Consider the following 24,454-nt stretch of genomic DNA (forward strand, 5'->3'; position numbering starts at 1 on the left):
CAAGCGCACTTTTTTTGGAAAAAATTCACTTTTTTAAATTAAAAAATAACACAACAATAAATTTGGCCCAATTTTTTTATATATTGTGAAAGATAATGTTACGCCGAGTAAAATGATACCCAACATGTCGCGCTTAAAAATTGCGCCCGCTCGTGGCATGGCGTCAAACTTTTACCCTTAAAAATCTCGATAGGCGACGTTTAAAAAATTCTACAGGTTGCATTTTTTGAGTTAGAGTAGGCCTAAGGCTAAAATTATTGCTCTCGCTCTAACGATCGTGGCGATACCTCACTTGTGTGGTTTGAATACCGTTTTCATATGTCGGCGCTACTCGCATATACGTTCGCTTCTACGCGCGAGCTCGTCGGGACGGGGCGCTTTAAAAAAATGTTTTTTTGCTTTTCGCATTTATTTTTAGTTGTTTTACAATTTTTAACACTGAAATAATTTTTTTAAAAAAAATTATCACTTTTATTCCTATTACAAGGAATGTAAACATCCCTTGTAATAGAAAAAAGCATGACAGGTCCTCTTAAATATGAGATCTGGGGTCAAAAAGACCTCAGATCTCATATTTGGGCTTAAATGCAAAAAAAAAAAAAAAATTTTGGAAATGTCATTTTTTCAAATGACAAAAAAAAAAAAAATGTCTCTTTAAGAGGCTGGGCGGGACTGACGTTTTGACGTCACTTCCGCCCAGCAGAGCTATGGGGGACGGGCGAAGGAGATTTTTCCTTCAGTCTTGTCCCCGCTCAGCTGCCGGATGGTCGCGATCCCCTCCGCCGCTACCGACGGCTCCGGTAAGCGGCGGAGGGCGCGGGACAGCGGCGGGAGCCCCTCTCCCGCCACCGATAACGGCGAGCTCGCGGCGAATCCGCTGCGGAGACCGCCGTTATCGTGTACAGGACCGTCGGCACTAAAGATGGATACCTCAGTTGTGGCAGCAGCTGCTGCCGTTACTGAGATATCCATCTTTAAAAACAGGACGTATTTTGACTATGGGCCAGTAAGCAAGTGGTTAAAGACAAAAACACTGATCAGAGACCTGCCATCATAAATTAGGTTTTTGTGACAATAACCACCGAAAAAGGTTCAAAACATATATGCTTCAACAGCAACTTAAAGTCAGAAGTTGCAGTTTAACTTGCATGTGAAACGCTTTGACTTTATTGGGCACTAATTTATTTGTGGGTGTGTGTGTATTGGTATTGTACATTTGGATAAGGTTTTTTTTATGATTATGTTCCCTGAGACCTTTTTATCACATTTGTATAATAAAAATTTATATTTGGTTTATTTTGGTGTTTTTATAGAGTGTTCTGTTTTTTTGGAAGCACATTTTAAAGTAGTTTTTGTCCTGGGTAAACTTCTTGCATGGATGGTGCGCCCATCAAAAGACAAGTAGTGAAAAGTTTGGTTTCAGTACGTAATTATTTCCTGACATTTTATTTTTACTTTTCTCTCATTTTAGTTAGTTTTTCTTATAGTACTTTATGATTTTATTTTCTAGGGACCAGTTTTTCTCCACAAGAAAATTCCCATAACCACAGTGCTCTTCATAGCTCAAATTCACATTCTTCTACTCCAAGCAAGACATCTGATTCTGTAAGTGACATTTTCAGGACGCAATGTAACATTTAAGTGATTAACAAATGCTGTTTTACTTATAGTATATGTATAGCCAAATTTAAAACTCTTTTTTTTGTTTTAGATAAAATAGGAGATGAGTAAAAACCCTTAACTTTGTGCTTTTTTTTTTCTCCTTTTGGGAGACTGTGCATTTGCTTCCTGTCCGAGAGATACAACGGGAAATGAGAGGGAATCTTTTCTAAATGAGAAACTCCTTTTTAGACTGGTCACAAGAGCAATTCCTCTTTTAGAAGACGTTACCTTTTGTTTTCTAGTGCACCATGACTACGCTAAATTAAACAATGTTTTGCCTTTAGATACTTTAAAGCCGACCATTGAGGCACTTTCATGCAAAAAAAAAAAAAAGCCTGAAAAGCTGCTGAAAACCGCTTCCCATTAATATCAATACTTTCAGGCTGGGGCAGTGAAAGTCCTGCAAGCAGGATTTTTGGAGTGCTTCAAGCACCCATCAAAATGCATGGGAATTGCTTTAAAAGTGCTGCAAAATAGTAGTCATGTTGACCGTAAAAGAAAAGTGTGCCGCCAAAGCATTTGAAAAACGACTCAACATTTTATGGCCAATTTTTGAGCGCCTCAGTGTAAAAGGAGTCAAAGCCTTCCATCAGTGCAAGTGAGTTTTGAATGCTATAGTACTTGCAGAAGTAACTATGCAGCTCTATCGCCCAGGCGAGCAGGCAGCACTTCTTGTTCCTAGTACCTGCCTTCTGTTGACAGTAGGAGGGAGCAAGATCTGGGTGTCCAATTACAGGCAGCTCACTGCTGAGATCTCACAACATTGGCTGGTTGTAGTGTCATGTAGGTTGCTCAAGGTCTTGGGGAGTGAATCCACTATATTTCAGTATAGCAATATTGTGGACAGTGGAAGCTTGCATTTATTTTTTTGTTTTGAAAGCTTTGCATTGTCACATAATGAACATTATGGATGGATCAATAGATATTTTAGGATGTTTGCATTTGTGTACAACTCTTACTCACCTCTATGCTAAGCACACACTGTTATTTATCAGGTCAAAGTAGTGCAGGGACCTTTTCTGAAGTCGCAGTCACTTCAGTAGTGGTATAGTTGGAACGGCTCAGAGAGGCATGACACTTCACATGTCCTGCGACTTTTGGTCCCACAAGTCGGTTCTAAGTCGCACGGGTGGCAGAGGAGCCTTACAGTCGGTGTAGGCAGCTTGACTAATCTTGCATAGTCGGTGCAGGTCTAGATTTCTGTACTTGCTGCTGTGACCCTACGCTCTGTGATTTGCCACCAAGCATAAAATAGGGTTTGTGAAGTATAATGAAGGTGACAGAATAATATTGTGGATCTGTTAATGTGCTGTATACATTTTTATTACACAGGATTAATATAGTGCCAACAGTTTGAGCAAGTGCTTCACAATATAAGGGGGGGGGGGGGGATAATACAGCAACACTACTTTTCAATACAAGAGGGTTAGGAGGGCCCTGCTCCTGCAAGCTTACAATCTAATAGGGAGGGGCTGGTTCAACAAAAGTTAACTGAGGGATGAACTGATGGGAGAAATAGAAGATTTAGCTAATGGCTGAAGGCAGGATAGGCTTCCCTGAAGATATGTGCCTTCAGGGATCGTCTAAAAGTGGGCAGAGTAAGAGCCCGACAGATTGGGGTAGTGAGTTCCAGAGGTTGATAAAGGCCCTGGCAAGGTGGGTGATGTAGCTCAGGGCGGTTGTAAATGGCTTTGCATGTTATACATTGGGCCAATGGGGAGCCAGTGGAGGGATTGGCAGAGGGGCCTTGGGCCTTTCTGTTTGGGTATCAGACATGTTATGTTATATGCATGCTGGGTGTTTCCTTATGCACAGGGCTGGAAAAGAGTGCTGAAATGATTGGCTTGGTATAAACAAGAGCTTAGTGCTATGACTTTTGTTCTCTTTGGTGACTCCTCCAGGCAGGCCGCCTTGCTTGTGATTGTGTTATTGTAACTCTAAAACAGAATGGTGGGTTGCATACAGAATTAAATTTGAATCCATACTTTACATATATTACACCTAGTTCTGGATAACACGGTTGAGATTTGCATACCTTTTATTCTTTGCAGGCTTATGAACCAGCAGATGATTGGTCAGAGCATATCAGTTCCTCGGGCAAAAAATACTATTATAACTGCAGAACAGAAGTGTCCCAGTGGGAGAAACCGAAGGAGTGGCTGGAAAGGTCTGTATTTGATCTCTACCTTCACGTTGCTATTACTTCTATTGTATCATGTTTTAGGTTTGTCACTATGCTGCTGGACAAATAAAAATGTACCCTTATTCCTCGCTTTGAGAAATGTAGAAGTTGTTGCCTTGCTGTACAAGTTTTAGTGACCAGTGGCTAATGTGACTGATCTATTAGTGCTGCAATCATAACTGCTTTCAGTTATATGTGTGGCACTTGGTTTGTGCCGAACTCCTGTGGAAATTTCTAGTTTCTCATTACCTTAAAGTGGTTGTAAACGATCACCTTGTAAAACAACCCACTCAGTTTGAAATATAATTTTGAAAAAGCTTGTGCTTTTTGTGCTCTTGCACATTTTTATTGAGCTTCTTTGAACTTTTTTGATTATAAATTATTTTTTTTTATTTCACAAACCCTCCCCTTAGCTCATACAAAAAAATGTTGTGCTTCCTTGAGCTTTTTCACACATTTTTGGGCACACATGCGTCTTTTCTGTTCTTTTGATTATTTTTTTTTTTTCTGCCTGTAGGGGCATATGGCTGTAAACTTCTGAAAACGATACTTTTTTTTTTTTGTGCTCTCCTGCTTAGTGTGGTCAGATTTAATAGAAAGTAAAAGTGAATGGAACACCAGGAATTTAACGCCAAGGAAGCCTACAAAGAGAACAGGATACTTATGTATACAAGTTCATGGTACATTAGGCACATATCAGGAATATGAAATGTTGGGGTAAAAAACGCTTTAAGGCTGGGTTCACAAAAGTTTGGCTGCTGTTTGCAGTCCAAAGTCCAGTGCAGTTTTGTTCATCAGTTCAGGTGTGAAATTTTACTCAAAATCACACAGGACTTCTTCTTTTTTTTTTAAACTGTGGCCATGTGAACCGGAAGGCAGTCCCATTCACATGTTATGCGAATTGGCTGCAGTTAAAAATGCATTTCCAATTGATGACTGTCTGTTTCTAATTTAAAAGTAAATGCAAATATATCAGTGCTCTACCTTAACCCCCCTCAACCACAGCTGCGAAATAAACATCTGAATATTATGAAAGTGGTAGTAAAGGTGCTTTTAAAAATATATATATATATATATATATATATATATATATATATATATATATATATATATATATATATATATATATATATATATATATATATATATATATATATATATTCTGCAGGTAAGCCTATAATGAGGCTTATCTGTAGGTACAGTAAATTTACTTTCGCATCGCCGATGTTATCGGCACACTGCGCTCTCAATGCCACGCTGTCCATAGAGCCGTGCCGCGGCTTCTGCGCACTTGCGTGTGATTGGCTGAGCCATGATGTCGTCACTTCAACAGCGGCTGCCCATGAACTTGGAAGGAAGACTGGGTAAAGATGGAAGCCCTGTCAGTGGTGACAGTGCTCCGTAGGAGGGCTTAATTTTCAGGGAAGTGTTTCATAATGTGCTAGTATGCGATGCATGTTATGACATTAATTTGCAGGGAGAAAAAAATAATAAAAATATATATATATATATATATATATATATATATATATATATATATATATATATATATATATATATATATATATATATATATATATATATATATATATATATATTTATTTTTTGTTTACTACAGCTTTATTCAACATTTATAGGTAGGGTTGTCCCGATACCACTTTTTTAAGCCCGAGTACAAGTACCGATACTCTTTAAGTGCTCGCCGATACAGATTACCGATATATTTTTTTAAATGTCATGTGACAGTTTCTCAATGCACAATACAGATTAGACGGCGCGGACGGGCACTAAAATGCCATTCGGGAAGGCTGCCTGCAACGCCCATCCTGGTACTCGTTGCATTTGGCCGCATAAAAACAGCAGCGGCCATCTTGTTACACCTAGCTCAAACTATATGGGCTGGGTGTAACAAGATGTCCACTGCTGGCATACTGTGGCAGAGTGCAGGGTGTACGAAGATGGGCGTCTCTGACTGTAACACAGTCACTTCCGCGACCAACTGCGACGGCCCCGGTCGCCGATCCCAAATGATAATGTGGCTGCGCCCTGAGCTCCGCCCGCTGACCCATTCCAGAAATCGGCTAAGGCATCGGGAGTATTTGTGAGTACAAGTACTAGCGCAAATGCTCGGTATCGGTCCCGATACAATACTAGTATCAGGACAACCCTAATTATAGGTAACTTGCAGCACTGCCCATAATTAGGTAAAAAAAATAAAAAATTCATATCAGAGCACTTAATCTGTACAAATAGAGTGCATTAAATCAATACATCAACAGAAAATTCTGTGCAAGTGCTTGTTCACACTTGACTAAATTTTTGATGCTCAACAAACGCTCCTATAGCATTAGTATGGGTGTCAGACAGGCGTCAATGAGCTTTAGAATGAGGCATTTTACAAGCGATAAAAACGCTCCCTAAACGCCCTATGTGCGGTTTTGTAGAGTTTGAGTATTAGGGCGCATTAAAACTGCTCCACAATGGAAAGTGACAGAAATAAAGAAATTAACGCACCACAACCATACCAAAACCACGCCGAATACGCCTGCCAGAGCATTTGTGAAGCGTTGGCATGGACTTGAATGGGAGGCGTTTGAAAGGCTTTAAACACCTCCTAACTCGACGTGAGGCTTCAATTTGAAGTGACGCTAACGATTAGTGTGAACAGCACAATGTGCTGTTTATATTTTGTACATAGGCGTGTGTTTAAGGTCTGACAAACGCCTGCGCTTAATGCCAGTGTGAACTCAAATCAATAAAGATGCATCAAATCTGTGCATTAATAGTCCATCCAACAAACCAGTGAGTTTTATGAAGGTGGTAAAGGGGGGTGTATATGTCGTAGTTCTCTGATTTCAGAAACTGAGGTAGGCATTTGTAGTTGGTTACCTGCAAGCACCTGTAGTTGATGGCTATCGATGTACGCAGCTGGTATACTGGTTCTAAGATCACAGCTCTGCTGTTTATAATGTTGGAACAAATAATAGGTCATTTCTGCAATGTCCTGTGAGCTCTTCCTAGAATCTAGCAGGGAATGTGAATTTTGGTTTGTTTTACGTTCCTTTTTATTTTTACTGTCCTAATGAAGTATTATTCCTAGTGCTGAAAACATGTAACTGATCACACGGTTACTCCTTACTTTCACAGGGAACAACGCCAGAAGGAGTCCAGTAAAGTGGCAGTTAATAGTTTCCCCAAAGACCGAGACTACAGAAGAGAAGCAATGCAAGCCACAGCTACGGGTGAATTTTTAAGCTTTTTTATTTTTTATTATTCTTTGTAGCAGTTTAGTTTTGTGCTTGAGAAGTTGTTTATCTTTTTTAACACTTATTATATGAGTGACATGTTGCCCTGAGGTTCTGTTTGGTTAATGTTTTCTTTTGCTAGTTTTTACGCTGCTGTACAAATGTCTTGACAGAGCACTTGAGCGCTACAGTATGTGCTATATATTAAAGAAAACATTCGAGCTTGCTGACAAAATCTCAATTTATGTTAGAACTGCATTGTTACTCATAAATCTATGGCTATGTGAATATCTCTGACCTTTTTTTCCTGCCATATTCTAACAATCTTCATGGTAGATTTATCGTGCGACATCTTTTTTACAAAATTTGTAGGAGTGAAAATATTGTACGTTTTGCTTTTTGCTGCCTTTGCAGCAGTCCTCATCAAAATTGTTATGCTAGTTTCCACTTCTGGAATTTGAAATTTGCATGTCTTAACCACTTAAGCCCCGGACCATTTTGTTGCTAAATGCCCAGGCCAGGTTTTGAGATTCGGCACTGCGTCGCTTTAACAGACAATTGCGCGGTCGTGCGACGTGGCTCCCAAACAAAATTGGCGTCCTTTTTTTCCCCACAAATAGAGCTTTCTTTTGGTGGTATTTGATCACCTCTGCGGTTTTTATTTTTTGCGCTATAAACAAAAATATTTTTTACTTTTTGCTATAATAAATATCCCCCAAAAACATACATATATATATATATATATATATATATATATATATATATATATATATATATATATATATATATATATATATATATATATCTTGCATTGTAGTGATTTGTTTTAAATGCTACAGAGTTCATATTCAGTGCTTTATTTTTTTTTCAATGTTTTCAATTTGTAATTATTTGGCGATTTGTTACAAACCTGAAACTTTTGCTAATCTTTCCATATAATTTTATGTGTGTTCTGAGTTGAACTATGCTATCCCTTGAAGTGTATAGCGACATTGTGTTTTTTCAGTTTTAGATGAAGCAGGGAAATGCTGTCAAATTTTTATTGCCATCTGTGTCCCTGATGTGTCTTCTCTGTTGGTCCTGAAAGTAGTTGTCACCACTGACTCACCAGGCCAAAAAATGAGGGAATGTGCAAGATTGGTGATGGAATTTAAGGGCTGGCTGAGTCACTTACTGGCTTCCTGTAGGTCAGAAATTTTAGTGGCGAGATCTTGCCTCCAGTGTTCAAGAACAAAGGTTTTTCAACGTCAGCCTTCAAGTACCCCCAACAGGTCATGTTTTCAGCCTTTCCGTTTTGCACAGGTGATTTAATCAGTTTCACTGCCTTATTAATTGCTACAGCCGAATCATCTGAGGGAAATCCTGAAAACATGACCTGTTGGGGGTACTAGAGTTGAGTAACCTTGTTCTAGAACACTAAGTTTGTGGCCATTTTAAAGCCAAGTAATGTTTTCTTGCATGCTTTATAATGTATGACTGACTAAGTAGGATCTCTAGCAGTGTGAAAAGAACCGCTGTGCACAGGCTTTAATAGGGGATAAAGGTAGAAGTGGTCCAGCTGAGATCTCTGCATTATATACAAGAGACTTATTGGCTAAAGTTTGTAGACACCTAGGAGTTGCTGAACATCATGTTCCAAAACCTTAGGAATTGATGTGAGTTTGCTTTAACTCTTTGGGAAAGGCTTTCAACAAGTCAAGATTTTTTCAGTAAGTCTGTGGGAATTTGTGCCCATCAGCTAAAAAGCATTTATGACCTCAGATACTAATGTTGGACAAAACAACCTAGCCTGCAAGTGGCTTTCAATGGTGTTTTAGTGAGGTCTGGGCACTGTACATGAGTTTCTCTTGACTGAACAGGTCAAGCCATGTGTTTATGGAGCAGACTTTTTGTACAAGGGCACAGTCATCCTGGAACCAAAAGGGGCCTCCCCCCCATACTGTTGTCACAAGATCTAAAGGCTATAGTTGTCTAAAAAGCATTTGTGTATTATAAAATCATCGGTACCCCTCACTGGAAACTCCCTGAACTCAATAACTTTGAGGGATGTTCACATACTGGACAATTTATAAAAATCCTGCTACTGAATGGTGTACAAAAGGCCCCCTGCCACTGAAGGGTGTCACTACACACCCTGGGAGGCAAAAAATAAAAAACCCAGTGGTGATTAAATGCCACCAAAAGAAAGATCCTGTATATAAAAAATATATATATAAATTGCATTGCATGATCACTAAATTTTCATAAAGAGCTAAAAGCTGAAAATTGGCCTGGGCAGGAATTGGGTGAAAGTGCCCGGCAGGCAAGTGATTAGAGTGGCGTTCAGTCTTTGAGAGGTGGCAAGTAAGAGCAGGGAATAAGTGGAAAGCTTTCCTATATGGACCAAAGGTACAAGGAGACTCCTATTTTCTAGTAAGGAAGTTTTAGAACCCCTCCATGTGAGATTTCTGCTTGCTTCCTGTTCAGGTTGTTGGCTGTCACAGATGGTAGAAAAGAAAAGTCCATCTCATCAGGGACTTTGGGCTCATTTACACCACGAACATTGGGTTATGTTGCTCAGTGCAGTCCAAATGCAAGGACAAGACAGTTTCTATGGTGTTGGTACACAACAAGCCGCAGTGTGCTGAAGCAATATAGGATAAGTTACATTTTTATACTCATTCCTCCATTGGCAAGCAAAAAATAACCACCCATGCTCAACAATATGCTGTAGTTTCACTGATGCACAACTGATGAGCGCATTCATACATCTTATACAGTCGTTGGACACAGCTCTCCTTGCTTTGTAATAACTACAGCGGTGCAATCAGAGGGAGTGTTGCTGGTTGGGGAGTATTTATAACAAAGTGGGGGATGTGAAACCACTGCTGAGGCAGATTGCAGCAGTCTTTCCCATGGTTTCCCGTGACTTATTGGTTTCACTTTTTGTTTAACTCCATCTATCTGACTATAAGAAGCCATAATTGCTTTTAGAAACTGCCTTATTACCATTTGGACTTGCATTTTACTCAAACTTTTGTTTGTCTTTAAGGTTAAGCTGAATTAATGTTTGTTTTATTTTTTTCCCATTCATGTTCATATTGCCAATCAGTGGATGAGAAACATTCCGGTGACGCCAGCGGCATGCTTCCACAGAACATTTTGTCTCAGACAAGCCGGCACAATGACAGAGACTACAGACTGCCCAGAACAGAGACTCACAGCAGTGCAGCCTCAGTGCAGCACTCTATTAAACCTGTGGTTCATTCATCTGCTGCCTCAAGCAGTGTTTCCTCTAGTACTTTTACAGTACAGCCTGATCACCCTCCTCCAAAGAAGTCATTTGATGCAAATGGAGCACCAACATTGACAAAACTGCCTATCCCCACATCTTCCACCCCAGCACAGAAATCTGACAGAAAAGGTGAGTTGGGAATTTTATAGGGGGTGTTTTGGTTCTCTTTGTTATAAATGTTCCAATTACTTCTGTCAAGGCTATAACCTTGTCTAAAACTATCTCCTTGTGTCAGTGTAACCTTCTAATATTTGAAGCGTCTCTTGTGCCTAATATGTTTATGGCAATTCATACCGGTTTGTTGGATAAGCTAACCCTACCTAGAGTCACATGGTGCTGGCCAGACCAAAGCATTGTCACATTGGTAATGTGCCTTTAATTGTAGAAAAGTATAGTTATAAGCAATTTGTGGAGGTGTGCGCTTGCTGTGGGTTGATAGAGGCTAAAGGCATGATCAGACTTTCCGACGGAATTGTGCGATGGCAGGATGTTGGATAATCTGACTGTTTGTATGCAAATTTTTGGCAACAAATGCGTGGTGTCTGATTATCCTATCGTGTGTACACAAGTCAGTCAGAAAAAAATCCAAAGTACAAACACTCATGCTCCGAACCAATGCTAACTATAAGACAACATTAGCAGAAGTTGCCCTAAGGGTGGCGCTAAAGAGCTGAAAATCTACGTAGTTTTTTTTTTTTTTTTTTGGCCATCAATTCTTTGCTGTTTGTATGCAATACAAGATCATGGCCAACGCCCTTCGCACAAAATTCCACGACTTTCTCTGATGGATATCCGATCGTGTGTATGAGGTTTAAAGGGTTGTAAAGGTTTGTTTTTTATTTTCTAAATGGGTTCCTTTAAGCTAGTGCATTGTTGGTTCACTTACTTTGTCCTTCGATTTCCCTTCTGAATGTTTTATTTCTTTGTCTGAATTTCTCACTTCCTGTTCCTCCCCAGTAAGCTGTTCTGGCTGACTAACCCCCAGCCAGAATATGGGGGCAAGCTTACTGAGGAGAAACAGGAAGTGAGAAATTCAGACAAGGAAAAAAAAACATTTAGAAGGGAAATTGTAGCTTAAAGGAACCTATTTAGGAAATAAACAAACCTTTACAACCCCTTTAAGGCTGGCCATAACCGGAAAACAAATTTCTTTCCTGCAACCACGATTCGATTCTCCGCTATCTTGGAGTCCACAACTCGGTCCAGGAAGTAGATGCTTTTCCTGGATGATACCTAAACAAAGATGGCATTGTCCTTTTGAACAGAACAGTCCATAAAGGCTTTTTTGGGGGAGTAATGTGATGGGTAATAAATACCTATGTTACCTCTCCCACTGTAAAAGCGGCTGAACACTCCTATGATAAAGGGGAATGACAAACTGTTGTGCTTGCTGGTTCCTCCTGCCAACCCCCGACTTCACTGCTGGGAGACAGAATATTTACCCCCTAAAGCATCACTTTCTAAATACAGTGGAACCTCGGAATACGCGCATAATCTGTTCAAGGAGAATGCTCATAATTCAAAGTACTCGCATATCAAAGCGAGTTTCCCCATAGAAGTCAATGGAAACCAAAATAATTTGTTCTGCGTTGACTTCAATGGCATGCAATACCGCATGTGGCCAGAGGTGCGGGGCACTTGAGACCCTCAAACACCCGTAAAGGCCTGAGGATAGCTTGGCTGAACTCGGATAGGCTCAGGAACAAAGTATTTCCGAGCATTTCTGAATGGCTCCGGTGCCCGCACACCTCAGGCCAAACGCGATACTGCACATCGCTTTGGCTTGAATCCTGCTCGTTTTGCGAGACAACACTCGCAAACAGTCAGGATTTTTTAAAATACAGTGCTCATATTGTGAAACGTTTGTTAACCGCGTTGGTCGCAATCCAAGGTTCTACTGTAGACTTCAGTGGGATATTCATCATAGGAGTAGTGTTCAAAAGTGGGAAAGGTAGTTTATTATTTGTAAGGAAAGCTTATATTCGAGGTTTCAGTTTTGTTACACCACACTTAAGCCTAACGCCGTTTTTACTTTAGTTTTGTGCCAAGCTGGCCCAAAAAACTATTCTGTTAAAGTGGATGTAAACCCAATTCATGAAATTTAAGCTGGGCACAAATATCTGCAGTATTTTATTATCTCTCTTCAAAGAGAAGTCCTGTAGCTCTCTACTGACCAGATCCTCTGTTATCCGCCTGATAACTCCTGAGAAATTCTTGGACACATCAGATAAAAGCAGCCTGACATTTTTGTCCGGGGAGGTTGCTAAAATAGATTAGCAGGGAAGCAGGCCCTATTACAAAACGGCTCGGCAAGTCTCTGCCTATGATGAGGGTGGGTGTGGGCCTTTCCTCCAATCAGCAATTTTAGCTATCTTGGCTGTATACCCAGACATCACACTCTGTGTTAAACAGGAAGAGAAAATTTGCTAATAAGATCTGAACATTCTAAACCGTATATAAATGTGAAGACAGCAGATATACATATAAAACCCATGTAGGGAGATTTGGTTCATGTGTGTTATTATCCGAGGCTGTTCACTGGGTGAATGGACGGTTCTGGAAATTATATGGGATGTTTCGGTTTTGCTGCTGAAACAATCGTTTTGCGCCGATTGCTGCTCAGCCATTCACAGGAAGTCCTTTTGTTTTTATCAATAAATGTAAGGTTTTCCTTTGATTTGCTGAGGTTGAAATTGCGATGGCTGAGGTGAAAAAGCATTCAGATGACAAGTGGAGGAAGCCTTGTTATTCATTGATAAAAATACAAGACTTCCTGTGAATGGCCAAGCAGCTCTCAGCCTGACTCTGCTCTACTCTGGCAGCAGATGGGAGGTCTCTGTACCAATGCCAGAACACAGCGCTGCATTACTCTATGTAGCTGATGCATGCAGTTTACAGTGCTGACAGTGGTCACAGCAGTTGGTAAAGCAAATGGTTCATTTGTGCCAGCTTGGCAAGTTAACCCTTTTTTTGTTTTCGTCTTCTTCTTAAATTAATTGAATTGCAAAGTTTTAGAATAAATAGAATAAACTGTTTACAAGCCTTCCCATTGTCAGTATACAAATACAGAGCTGTAATATTTAGTGTAGCATTTTAACACAATCCGCTCACAGCCTGTGTTTAATTCGCAAAACCAAATGAACCATTTAGTGGTTGTAAACCTCTAAAATTAAAATGAACTAAGCACATACTTCTGTAGCATGTACTTGACTTAGTCCTTTGCACCCAGTGGTGATTTCTGTCTCCCCTCTATCTGCAGTAGGCACTTCTGACAGGTCATCATGACACACCACAGAACCCCTCCAGCACACAGAAGGTGATTGACAGCCTCAGCTGTGCATGTTTCCCTATGAGACTGTAGAGGGGGGGGGGGGATGTCCTTTGCCCCCACTTAGGTCTCTGTATTACATTTGGCTCTCTGTGCAGTATGTGACCTCAGATCCATTCCCTCTTCCTGCTGGAGCTGTGGAATAGCCTTTGACATCGTGTTTGAGAAAGCTGTAGAGACGCGATTGCTGCAGATAAACAGGTACAACTTGTGTAGGAGTATTTTTCATCTGTTTATCAACTGATGCTGGTCACTTCAGAGAGTACTTTACCACATTGCTAGACTTCAAGTGGTTATACCAGGCTGATGCCTGCAGAGCCGATAGTCGGTTCTCTTGTAAAAGCAATCCTAGTGCCTCCTGCTGCCTTCATTGAACTCTCCCATCCCACTGGGACGCTTGATCACCAGCCAGCGCTTCTGCCGGCTGCTCATTGAGACTGACAAAGACTGGAACCGCTTTGTCCGTCTTTATGATATAGGGAACTGGAAGTGATGACCTTGCATTACTTTCAGTTTACCCTGATGTAATAAACTGCACCATTTTGAAAATGAATAGCATTTGATCACACCGATCTTGGTGTTTTGAATGCTTTTAAGGGCAGAAGAGGGATTTGGGATCTTAAAGTGGTTGTAAACCCACTTTGCAAAAAAAAACGAAAATCTGCAAGACAAAGGCATAATAAGTTGGTGTTTTACCTGTGAAGGCTTTTAAAGCTTTGCCTATGGACAGTAAAAAGTACGTAGTTTGTCTCCGTTGCATGGGCATGCACTATTTTAAAGTGTGGCATGTTTGGTATTTAATCGGCGTACTTGTACAACTTTTACTGGAAAATTGGATCATGTATTTTTTTTCCCATTAAGATTCAAAGTATTTTTTTCCCAAAATATTGCATTTAAAATGTGTTGCACAAATACGGTGTGGCATAAAATGCAACTGCCACCCATTTATTCTCTAGGGCCTCTGCTAAAAAATTTATGTTGGGGGTTTTAAAATAAATTTGAGCAAAAAAGATTGTTGTAAACAAAGTGCCATAAAATGTCTGGAGCTTGGTGGTTTAACCACTTCCGGACCGCCGCATGTACATTTACGTCGGCAGAATGGCACGGACAGGCACATTGGCGTACCTGTACGTCCCTGCCTAGACGTGGCTGGGGGGTCCGATTGGGAACCCCCCCCCCCCTCCCCCGTACATGCGGCGGTTCCCATGGCTTCAGGAGCGATCCGGGACGACGGCGGCGCGGCAATTCGTTTATAGCCGCCCCGTCGCGATCGCTCCCCGGAACTGAAGAACGGGGAGAGCGGTATGTAAACACGGTTTCCCCGTGCTTCACTGTGGCGGCTGCATCGATCGAGTGATCCCTTTTATAGGGAGACTGGATCGATGACGTCAGTCCGACAGCCACACCCCCCTACAGTTGTAAACACACACTAGGTGAACACTAACTCCTACAGCGCCCCCTGTGGTTAACTCCCAAACTGCAACTGTCATTTTCACAATAAACAATGCAATTTAAATGCATTTTTGTAAACGCTATAAATTTTGCGCAAACCAATCGATAAACGCTTATTGCGATTTTTTTTTTTATTTTTTTACCAAAAATAGATAGAATACGTATCGGCCTAAACTGAGGAAAAATATTGCATTTATTTCAAAATTGTCGCTCTATTTTTGTTTATAGCGCAAAAAATAAAAACCGCAGAGGTGATCAAATACCACCAAAAGAAAGCTCTATTTGTGGGGAAAAAAGGACGCCAATTTTGTTTGGGAGCCACGTCGCACGACCGCGCAATTGTCTGTTAAAGCGACGCAGTGCCGAATTGTAAAAACCCCTTGGGTCATTTAGCAGCATATTGGTCTGGTCCTTAAGTGGTTAAAGCGAAAAGTAAACATGGAGTTGGGCTTTAAACTGGAGCTACACGGCACCTGAGCACCACAAACTGAAAAGGCCATTTTGTTTAATTTTTTATATTAAAAGAAAACTTCCACATCAATCCATGTCTCCATGCTTTATATTTTGCCGAGGCTCGCTTTGAGAAACATCCCCCTGGCATTTCTGATTGTGGCCATCTTGAGTAAGGGATGGATGATAATGGCATTTCTGCCCTCAGCTCAGGCACGAGGGGGTGCTTGGCCGAGAAAGCCCCTCCTCCCGACACATGGGATGTATGACATCATTTGCCCAGGAAACCAGGAAGTAACTGAAAAAATTTAAAATAAAAAGTTTGAAACAATTAAATTTCTATTGCTATGATTAATAATAGTGGTGGTTTGAGAGAGTGAAGTTCCATGTAATTATTTCAGCACATTTAGTATGCACTTTTCCAAGACAGGAGTAAGAAGAGAGCAGGGACTTAAATGGCAACTGGTCCACTAATAAGTATTTTGTGTGGCAAGAAGTTGTATGCGTTTAGGAATTTTGAAGGTAGAATTGCTGTTTACTTTATCGGATCTTCGCAATGTTTAGCATGTTTTAACATAAACTTATTCTGTTTTTTTCTCTCTTCCTTACTACAGACTCTGTATCTGATAAAACATCCTGTACCACCCCTTCCACATCATCTGCTCCTGGACTAAACCCTTCTGCTGCTCCCCCATCCTCTTCTACAGTCCCTGTGTCACCGGTGCCACAATCACCGATTCCTCCGATACTGCCCGACCCAAACCTCCTGCGGCAGCTGCTCCCTGCCTTGCAAGCCACTCTACAACTTAATAATTCTAATGTGGATATATCCAAAATTAATGAAGGTATGGGCTGAATTTTTTTTTTTTTTTTTTGCGTCTAACTTGTGTAGTAATGTGTGGATGATTGGATGCGTTGAACTATGATGAGTTATAGCATAAAAACCTGGAGAGTGGTATTAACTTGAATTGTTTTAAATGCCATTCATATTGCAAGAGTTGCATATGGACATGGGCTTTGGCAGCTGACAGATGTGGGAATTAAAATGTAAATGTGATCCATGATTCTGTTACTGCCTGCGTCTTGCCAGTGCTAAGATTTTTCTTGGATTAGGTTTAGTCTGCATTGCAGGCTTTGCAGAACCCAAGTAGACCTTTGGCCTGGGCAAGTTTTTATTTATTTTATTCATTCATTCCGGTTAGGAGACAAGGCCTTCTCTTGGTCACTGCCTCTCTTGCAGAGTACAGTTAGTATATTCACATTAGTTGGGATTTTTGAAGTATATGCATTCAACAGAATGTGTTTTCTGTGCTTTTTCAGATGCATTTGAGTTTTATTTTTTATTTATGTTAATAGATTTTCTTCAGTTGGATGTGAAACTGGAGGTCAGCACGTGTGTGTTTTTTTTTTTTTGTAGAAGCTGCAGCATGCTGAATATTCAAGACCCTGCAATGCATCGTTCTTATGGGAACAGGCTGCACTAACCTAAATTGGGCTTTCAATTACAATACAGTTTGGCAGCAGTTCAAGAGCCGAGTATCGCATCTGAGTCCTTATGTGAGCAGATGTAATCATGTGCTCTGGCAGATATCCCACTGTATCCCAAATGGTAGACACCTACACACTCTTCACTCATTGTTGTCCAATGTACATGTATACCTCCAACCACATCTCAATTGCGTGACTGCAACCCATGTTCTGACCTCGGCCAATGTGACAGTAGAGCAACACGCTTTACCTAATCCTGAACCAGTATTTCATGAACCCGTTTCTACCATGGTAAGCTACAGTACTGTACTGCATTGAGTGCTATATTCTATGCCTCTGTGCTTCCTGTTTGTCCCAGGTTATGCACCCAATGTTAACTATTCTAAACTGGGCTACTTTGTACCACACTGTACCCATCACCTTTAAAAAATGACCAACTGCTTCCTTCCCTGTTTTTCATTGTCTTGTGGGACATCAACCTGCACCCTGTTTTTACCCAGGAGGGACATGCACCATTTTATTAAGTACTTCAAGAGCACATGGTGTCGGTCTGAAAATGCACCACAACTCATCCAGTGTCATCTCCTATCCGGCAGGGTTGGGTGTTCTCCCTTTACCACAAGTACTCTTGAGAGGCGCTGTTTCACTGTGCTGACCACTGAGATTGAGCTATACTCTTCATACGTAGCGGTATAAATGTTGAACATCCTAGTCACAGTATCAGGAGCAGTCCTTTTCCTTTGTATCGAGGGAGGAATCCTTTGCAGCCATATGTTTACAGGGTAAGCTCTCAGGGGTTCTCATTAGTTTGGGATGTAAGGAGGTGCTTTCTCCTTTCCCTATTTCCCTTTTGAGGGAGGATGAGGCATCTGAGGAAGTTGGACCCCTTTTCACACTGAAAAGTTTTTTTCAGGCGGTACAGCGCTAAAAAACGCACCGTTATACCGCCTGAAAAACTCCTGCCCAGCAACCTCAATGTGAAAGTCGGAGGGCTTTCACACTGAGACGATGCGCTGGCAGGAGAGAAAAAAATCTCCTGCAAGCAGCATCTTTGGAGTGGTGAGAGGAGCCGTATGTATACCGCTCCTTCCCATTTAAAACAAACAATGGGAATCCAGGGTAATACCGCCCGCAAAGCGCCTGTGTAGAGGCGCATTGCGGACGGTATTGACCGTTTATCGGCCGCTAGTGGGGGTTAATACTGCACCGCTAGCGGCCGAATCCCGCGGCAATTACGACGGTATAGCGCCGCTATTTTTAGACTGCATCGGTTCATTCGGAAAAGGTAGGAGCCGGGCATAGCGGGTCCTACCTCCGCTCTCCCCCCTGACAGATTGAGGGGGGAGAGAGAACTGGACGGATGGGGGGGGGGGGGGATGTGCAGGAGAGAGAAAGAGGGGCGGGGGGGCAGGAGAGAGAAAGAGAACTGGACGGACGGGCAGGAGAGAGGAGGGGGGGCAGGAGAGAGGATGGGGGGGGGGGGGGAGAGAGAGGACGGGGGGGGGGGGGAGAGGGAGGAGGAGGAGAGAGAAATGACTGGACGGGGGGGGGGGGGGGACTTGCAACTCCCCTGCCTGCCCAGGTATCGGGAGAGGCATCGGAGCATTTCCCCGAGTACAAGTACTCGAGGAAATGCTCGGTATCGGTACTGATACTAGTATCGGTATCGGGACATCCCTATTAACGATAGGTCCACAAGTCTATATGACTTGTCTTTTATTGCTCAACTTTTGTACACAAATCTTGAGACTCTCACTGGACATTTTATGAGTTTACTTTCTTCACTTCACACATTTACTTTTGTTCTTTTCCACCTTATGTCCTTTATTTACACACATCATGTGCACTGACTTTATGATGGGATACTATGTGTCTTAACACACACATATATGTAATCCCCTCATACACTATAGATGGTTTGCACCATGGTTTATTCTTTCGTCTCTGCTTTTTATATGCACTGGTTTTGTGTATATATGCACATAGATTTTATTTTATTTAATTGACTGTTTTCTTCACGTGTCCACACCCGCATGTGATGGCTACGGCTGCCGATTGATTTGACCATTGGCTATTTTGGACCATGTGAGTTCTTGAATGAGTGTGTGTGTGTGTGTGTATATATATATATATATGTATATATATATATATATATATATATATATATATATATATATATATATATATATATATATATTTGGAGTACATTTTATTAAGTTTTAGCTATGACTAAGCACAAGACCTGTGATTTGTAGTGCTTTTATCCTTTTCACAAATAAATGCAACCGTCAAGGTTTTTTAAGAGTGCGGCTGTCCATATATTTTACTATTTTTACGATCAACTTTTGGTCTTGCCATTCAGCATGTACGTGGCTCCCAAGGTTTTCCTCTTTGGTTCTGAGGTTATTCAACACCTCCCATTGTGAGATAGTTAAATAAAAAGAATATACAACATCCTGCACAGATGATACAAGTCCTGGATACAGGTCCTTAATAGGTTCAGCTGGATACTTCGTCGGCCTTGGTTCTGACTTGGTGCCTGGAGTACTTTTTTTGTTTAGTCTTAGATTATATAGCCCAAGCAAAGGTACTGCTTTCACAGAAGAAATACCTGTCTATAGTTGGAATCCCTATTCCTCAGGGCTTGGACTTCAACCGCCATACTGTCAAGGCAGCGACCCTAAGGCAGGATAGAAGATTGGAGCCTGTGATAGCAACTCTTGGCAATCTGGAAATATCCCATGGCATGTCTGCATACCATGTTCTTGGTGAAGCCAGTGTAAATGAAATCGCTGCAATGCCCTCCTCCTCTATCCTGCTTAACAGATGAAGGATGAGCTGAAAAAGAGAGAAGGTACAGATCGGTGATCCCAAGAATCGCTAAGGCATCTACGGCAAGGGCCAGAGGATCCCTGGTTTGGGTCACATGTATGTCCATTTGGTTGTTGAATCTGGATGCAAAGAACCTGTGGTGTGTTTCACCCACAAAACACTGAGATCAGGTTCACTTCTTCCTCAGTAGCAAAGCCGCCCTATTGTAACTTGGTTTTAATATGGTATACAGCGTAAGGATTCCACTGTGGCCACACTCCTAAAACCACCTCAAGATCCCGACAGGGGAAGGGGGAGCCATGGCATGTTCATCCTAGTTGCCCAGGTCCTGGCTGCACATCTAAGACTATCCAGCGCCACACTCGATGTGAAGACGCCCATGCGCCCGAGCCAGCTGGTGCTGCTCTCCGAGGACACAAACCCACGAGCAGGATACAGGGGGAAGAGAATGAGGATGTCATACAGTTGCCATGACAAGTCTCGGAGGCATGGCCTGATTGGCCTCCTTCCTCAAATCACCTTTCTCCTGTCAGGATCTTGGTGGTTTTAGGAGTGCGGCCACAGTGGAATCCGTATGCCGTCTCCATCTTTACACAATGTGAGTTTGACCATTGTAGTGTGTTTTTAACTTTACCATAATAAAGCAGAGTTTTACTAGTGCGGCTTTGCGCTCTCTTGTGTTTCTTCAAGCATATGATGCCTGCAATTTGACATCAAGATCTTCTGGGAGAGACCGTAATCCGGTACGGGAGGAGGAGATGAGGATTCTGAGAAATACTGATTACAAATTGATGTGTTGTCTCCAAAACACTGCTTGAGGATTGACATGGAAAAATATTCACTGGTATCCATCTGTACTTGTATGTGGGGAAAACGGGTTTGTTTTCATTTTCGTCTTTTAAAGCGGAGTTACGACCCCTCCTCCCTCCAAAAAGTTAAAGCCTGCAGCTACACATACTGTAACTGCTGTATTTTAATATTGGGACACGTTCCTGTCCTGGAGTCCAGCTTGTCATCACTGCAGCGGATGTTTGAATCGGCTGTCTGGTGCTGCCGCCACCATTGCCAGTAAGGGAACTCTGCAGTGAAGCATTGCAGCTTCACGGGCAGGTCCCTACTCGCAAAGCTTGCTAAGCTCTCTTACTGGCCCGTCAAGCAGGAAGGGAGGAGGGAGCTGGACTTTTGACGTACCTCGCCACGGTGAGGTCCAGTGAAATGTGTGTGGAACTTTGCTTTAATTCAGTGTAGGGTGTTTTGCTAGGTTTCACTTTTAAAAGGTGAGAGACATAAGTGTATGAGTCTATGAATCTGCTGCTGTGGCTTTGCTGCCATCTAGTGGATGGATTGTATGACACTTTGTAACAGATTTTATATCTCCAGCATACAGCAAGTGATTTTCTTAGACTGCTGCATTTTTCTAAAATTAATTTGATTGGTCTGCCGGTAATTCGTGTGTATAACACTGGATACGGAAAGTAAAATGTAACCTTTGCAAGGATTAGCAGTTACCTTCAGGTTTTATGCATAGTTAAAGTAGAACTAAAGGCAAAACTTTAATTTTGGTTAAATTAAGGAAGTGTTATAACCTCCTGTCGGTCTTTTGCCCTCTGTGTCCCATTTAAGACACCTTTTTGTCCCATAGTAAAAACAGGAAGTGAGGGAATCCCTGGTTGTCACCAGAGCTGATTTCCCTGCTGGAAGTTTTCTTCTGTCTTCCTGTTCTGATGACATCACCAAAAGTGAAAGGAAATCCCAAACTTTGGGTTAAAGGTATACCGGACAAATATGGCAAGTCTTCAAAATGGGGGGGGCGGACAGACAGACGGCAGTATTAACCTGTCAGCAGGTGTTGTCCCTCTCCAAGCTATTAAAGTGATTGTTAAACTTTGATTTTTTTTTTTTATTAAAATGAACATGTTCCACTTGCCCGCTCAATGGTTTTGCATAGAGTAGCTCCGATCCTCTTGTTGGGGTCACCCCACCAGTGCTCCTGGCTTTAGTTCTATTTTGCTTTTTGCTCAATGTGTCATGACTGTCCACTGAGAGCTTGACACCGCCAGAAGAAGCTAAATCTATTTTCTCATAAGCACAGACTTGGTATCAAAGCATCACTTGCCTGACGAAGAGGTCCTGTGCGACTTCGAAACGTTGCTTTTTTTTGTGATCGTTTCTATGCAATACATTTTTTGGGACGTTTTTTAAACGATCCTTGGTGTGCTGGCGAATATGTCTACTTGGTATCAAAGCAGTCACCATTCATGCAGTATGTTCTTGTTTGATTACTAGCCACCTTTCTTGCTTGCTGGAACGGATTGGCTATGTGCGTGCATGCATATCAAAACAAGCACGGACAAAAAAATCTCAAATCTGCTTGCAAGGAGGAGGTTTCTATAAAACATTTTTACAGCTTTGTTAAAGCGGGGGTTCACCCCCAAATTTTTTTTTTTAACATTACATTTAGCCGAGTTGTCAAAATGACAATCGGCTGTTTTTTTTTTTCTTTTATCCCCGTACATACCGTATTTTCACCGCCGCTTCCGGGTATGTCTTCTGCGGGACTGGGCGTTCCTAATTGACAGGCTTCCGACTGTTGCATACTGCGAGTTGCCGAAAAAAGCTGAAAGTCGGTGCGCAGGCGCCGTATAGAGCCGACTCGCAGTCCGGCTTCTTTTGGCAACTCGTGACGCGCTGTATGCGACGGTCGGACGCCTGTCAATTAGGAATGCCCAGTCCGACAGAAGACATACCCGGAAGCGGCGGTGAAAATACGGTATGTACGGGGATAAAATAAAAAAACAGCCGATTGTCGTTCTGACTACTCGGCTAAATGTAATGTTAAAAAATGTTTTTGGGGTGAACCCACGCTTTATTAACCACTTCCCTACCGGCCCATAGTAAAATGACGTCCACAAAGAACCTCTGCCGTTCAGAGTGGACGTCATATGACGTCCTGGGCTTTGTGGGGGGGATATCTCAATGATGCCTGCAGCTAGAGGCATCATTCAGATATCCTTTTCTTGTGCCGGCGATTCTGCACAACGTAAGAACGATTATAGCGGCGGTTCCGCCGCTAGATCGTTCTTAGAGGCGGCGGGAGGGGACATCCCCCCTCCCGCCGCCATCCGGTGCTTCTCCGGGCTCTCCCGTGCCATCGGGGGCCCAGGGAACGAATCGTCCGGCGCTCGCAGGAAGCATAGAGATGACTGGTGACCAGATGGTCACCAGTCATCTCTATGACCGTCGGAGGACCCGGGCGCGATGTGATGACGTCACGCCCGGGTCCCCGTAAGTAAACAAAGCCGCGATTGTGGCTGCTAAGCAACAGTAAACATGAGATCGGTGAATTTTTTTTCACCGATTTCATGCTTTCAGGCCTGGAGGAGAGATGTGGGGTCTTATTGACCCTGCATCTCTCCATAAAGAGTACCTGCCACACACATTCCTATTACAAGGGATGTTTACATTCCTTGTAATGGGAATAAAAAAAAAAAAAAAGTGTAAAAAAAGAAATAAATATGTAAAAAAAAAAAAGAAATAACAATTTTTTTTTAACGCCCCTGTCCCCAGTAGTTTGCGCGCAGAAGCGAACGCACACGCAAGTCCCGCCGACATATGTAAACGCCGTTTAAACCACATGTGAGTTATCGCCGCGTGCGCTAGAGTGCCAGCAACAATTCTAGCACTAGATCTGCTCTGTAAATCTAAACTGGTAACCTGTAAAAATTTTCAAAGCGTTGCCTATGGAGATTTTTAAGTACCGAAGTTTGGCGCCATTACATGAGTGTGCGCAATTTTAAAACGTGACATGTTGGGCATCTATTTACTCGGTGTAACATAATCTTTCATATTTTACAAAAAAATTGGGCTAACTTTACCGTTTTGTTATTTTTTTAATTCATGAAACAATTTTTTTTTAAAAAAAAGGCGTTTGAAAAATTATTGCGCAAATACCGTGCAAAATAAAAGGTTTCAATGACCGTCGTTTTATTCCCTAGGGTGTCTGCTAAAAAAACATATATAATGTTTGGGGGTTCTGTGTAATTTTCTAGCAAAAAAATTATGATTTGTACATGTAGGAGAGAAGTGCCAGAATAGGCCCGGTATGGATGTGTGTATAAAAGCCCTGTATGGAAGAGGTTAAACTGCGTCTTTTTTTTTTTTTAAATCTGAGTAATATGTGGCTTACCCATGAATAACCCTTCCTACTACATCGTGTGTGTGTGTGTGTGTGTTTTTTTTTTTTCTGAGCATCTGTTGGACTAACCTTGGTGTCAGAACACAATAACTCAGTGGGGAGATTGCTGTGGTAACATCAGATTGTTAGTACAGGATCTCCTCCCAAACTTTTTTTTTTTTTTCTCAGCCTGCTGGGTTGAATGGAATAAAAACACACTACTAGTGTTTGTACCAAGCTTTAGAAAGTAGGCCAGTGATTCCCGGCAGCTACTTAATTTACATAGGTCGCTGGCCACCTTTTTATACCCTGTTCTGCTGGTTTTGCTGCAGAAGGCTATAACACCGTGGGAATACGCTCCAACATG

At 41.9% G+C, this 24,454-nt stretch overlaps 1 protein-coding gene across 2 annotated transcripts in view; it reads left to right on the plus strand.

Moving 5' to 3' along the window:
- The window catches only part of LOC120940039 (WW domain-containing adapter protein with coiled-coil), a gene marked incomplete at its 3' end in the record, with an annotated part of 68,342 nt that overhangs the window by 38,168 nt on the left and 5,720 nt on the right, over positions 1 to 24,454 (plus strand). For both annotated transcript variants that reach the window (XM_040352593.1, XM_040352592.1), the window contains 5 exon segments: positions 1,511 to 1,605; positions 3,714 to 3,829; positions 6,992 to 7,086; positions 10,181 to 10,492; positions 16,208 to 16,438. In XM_040352593.1, coding sequence (XP_040208527.1) covers positions 1,511 to 1,605; positions 3,714 to 3,829; positions 6,992 to 7,086; positions 10,181 to 10,492; positions 16,208 to 16,438 — 849 coding nt within the window.

Source organism: Rana temporaria, chromosome 5 (genome assembly GCF_905171775.1).
Source record: "Rana temporaria chromosome 5, aRanTem1.1, whole genome shotgun sequence".
Taxonomy (NCBI): domain Eukaryota; kingdom Metazoa; phylum Chordata; class Amphibia; order Anura; family Ranidae; genus Rana; species Rana temporaria.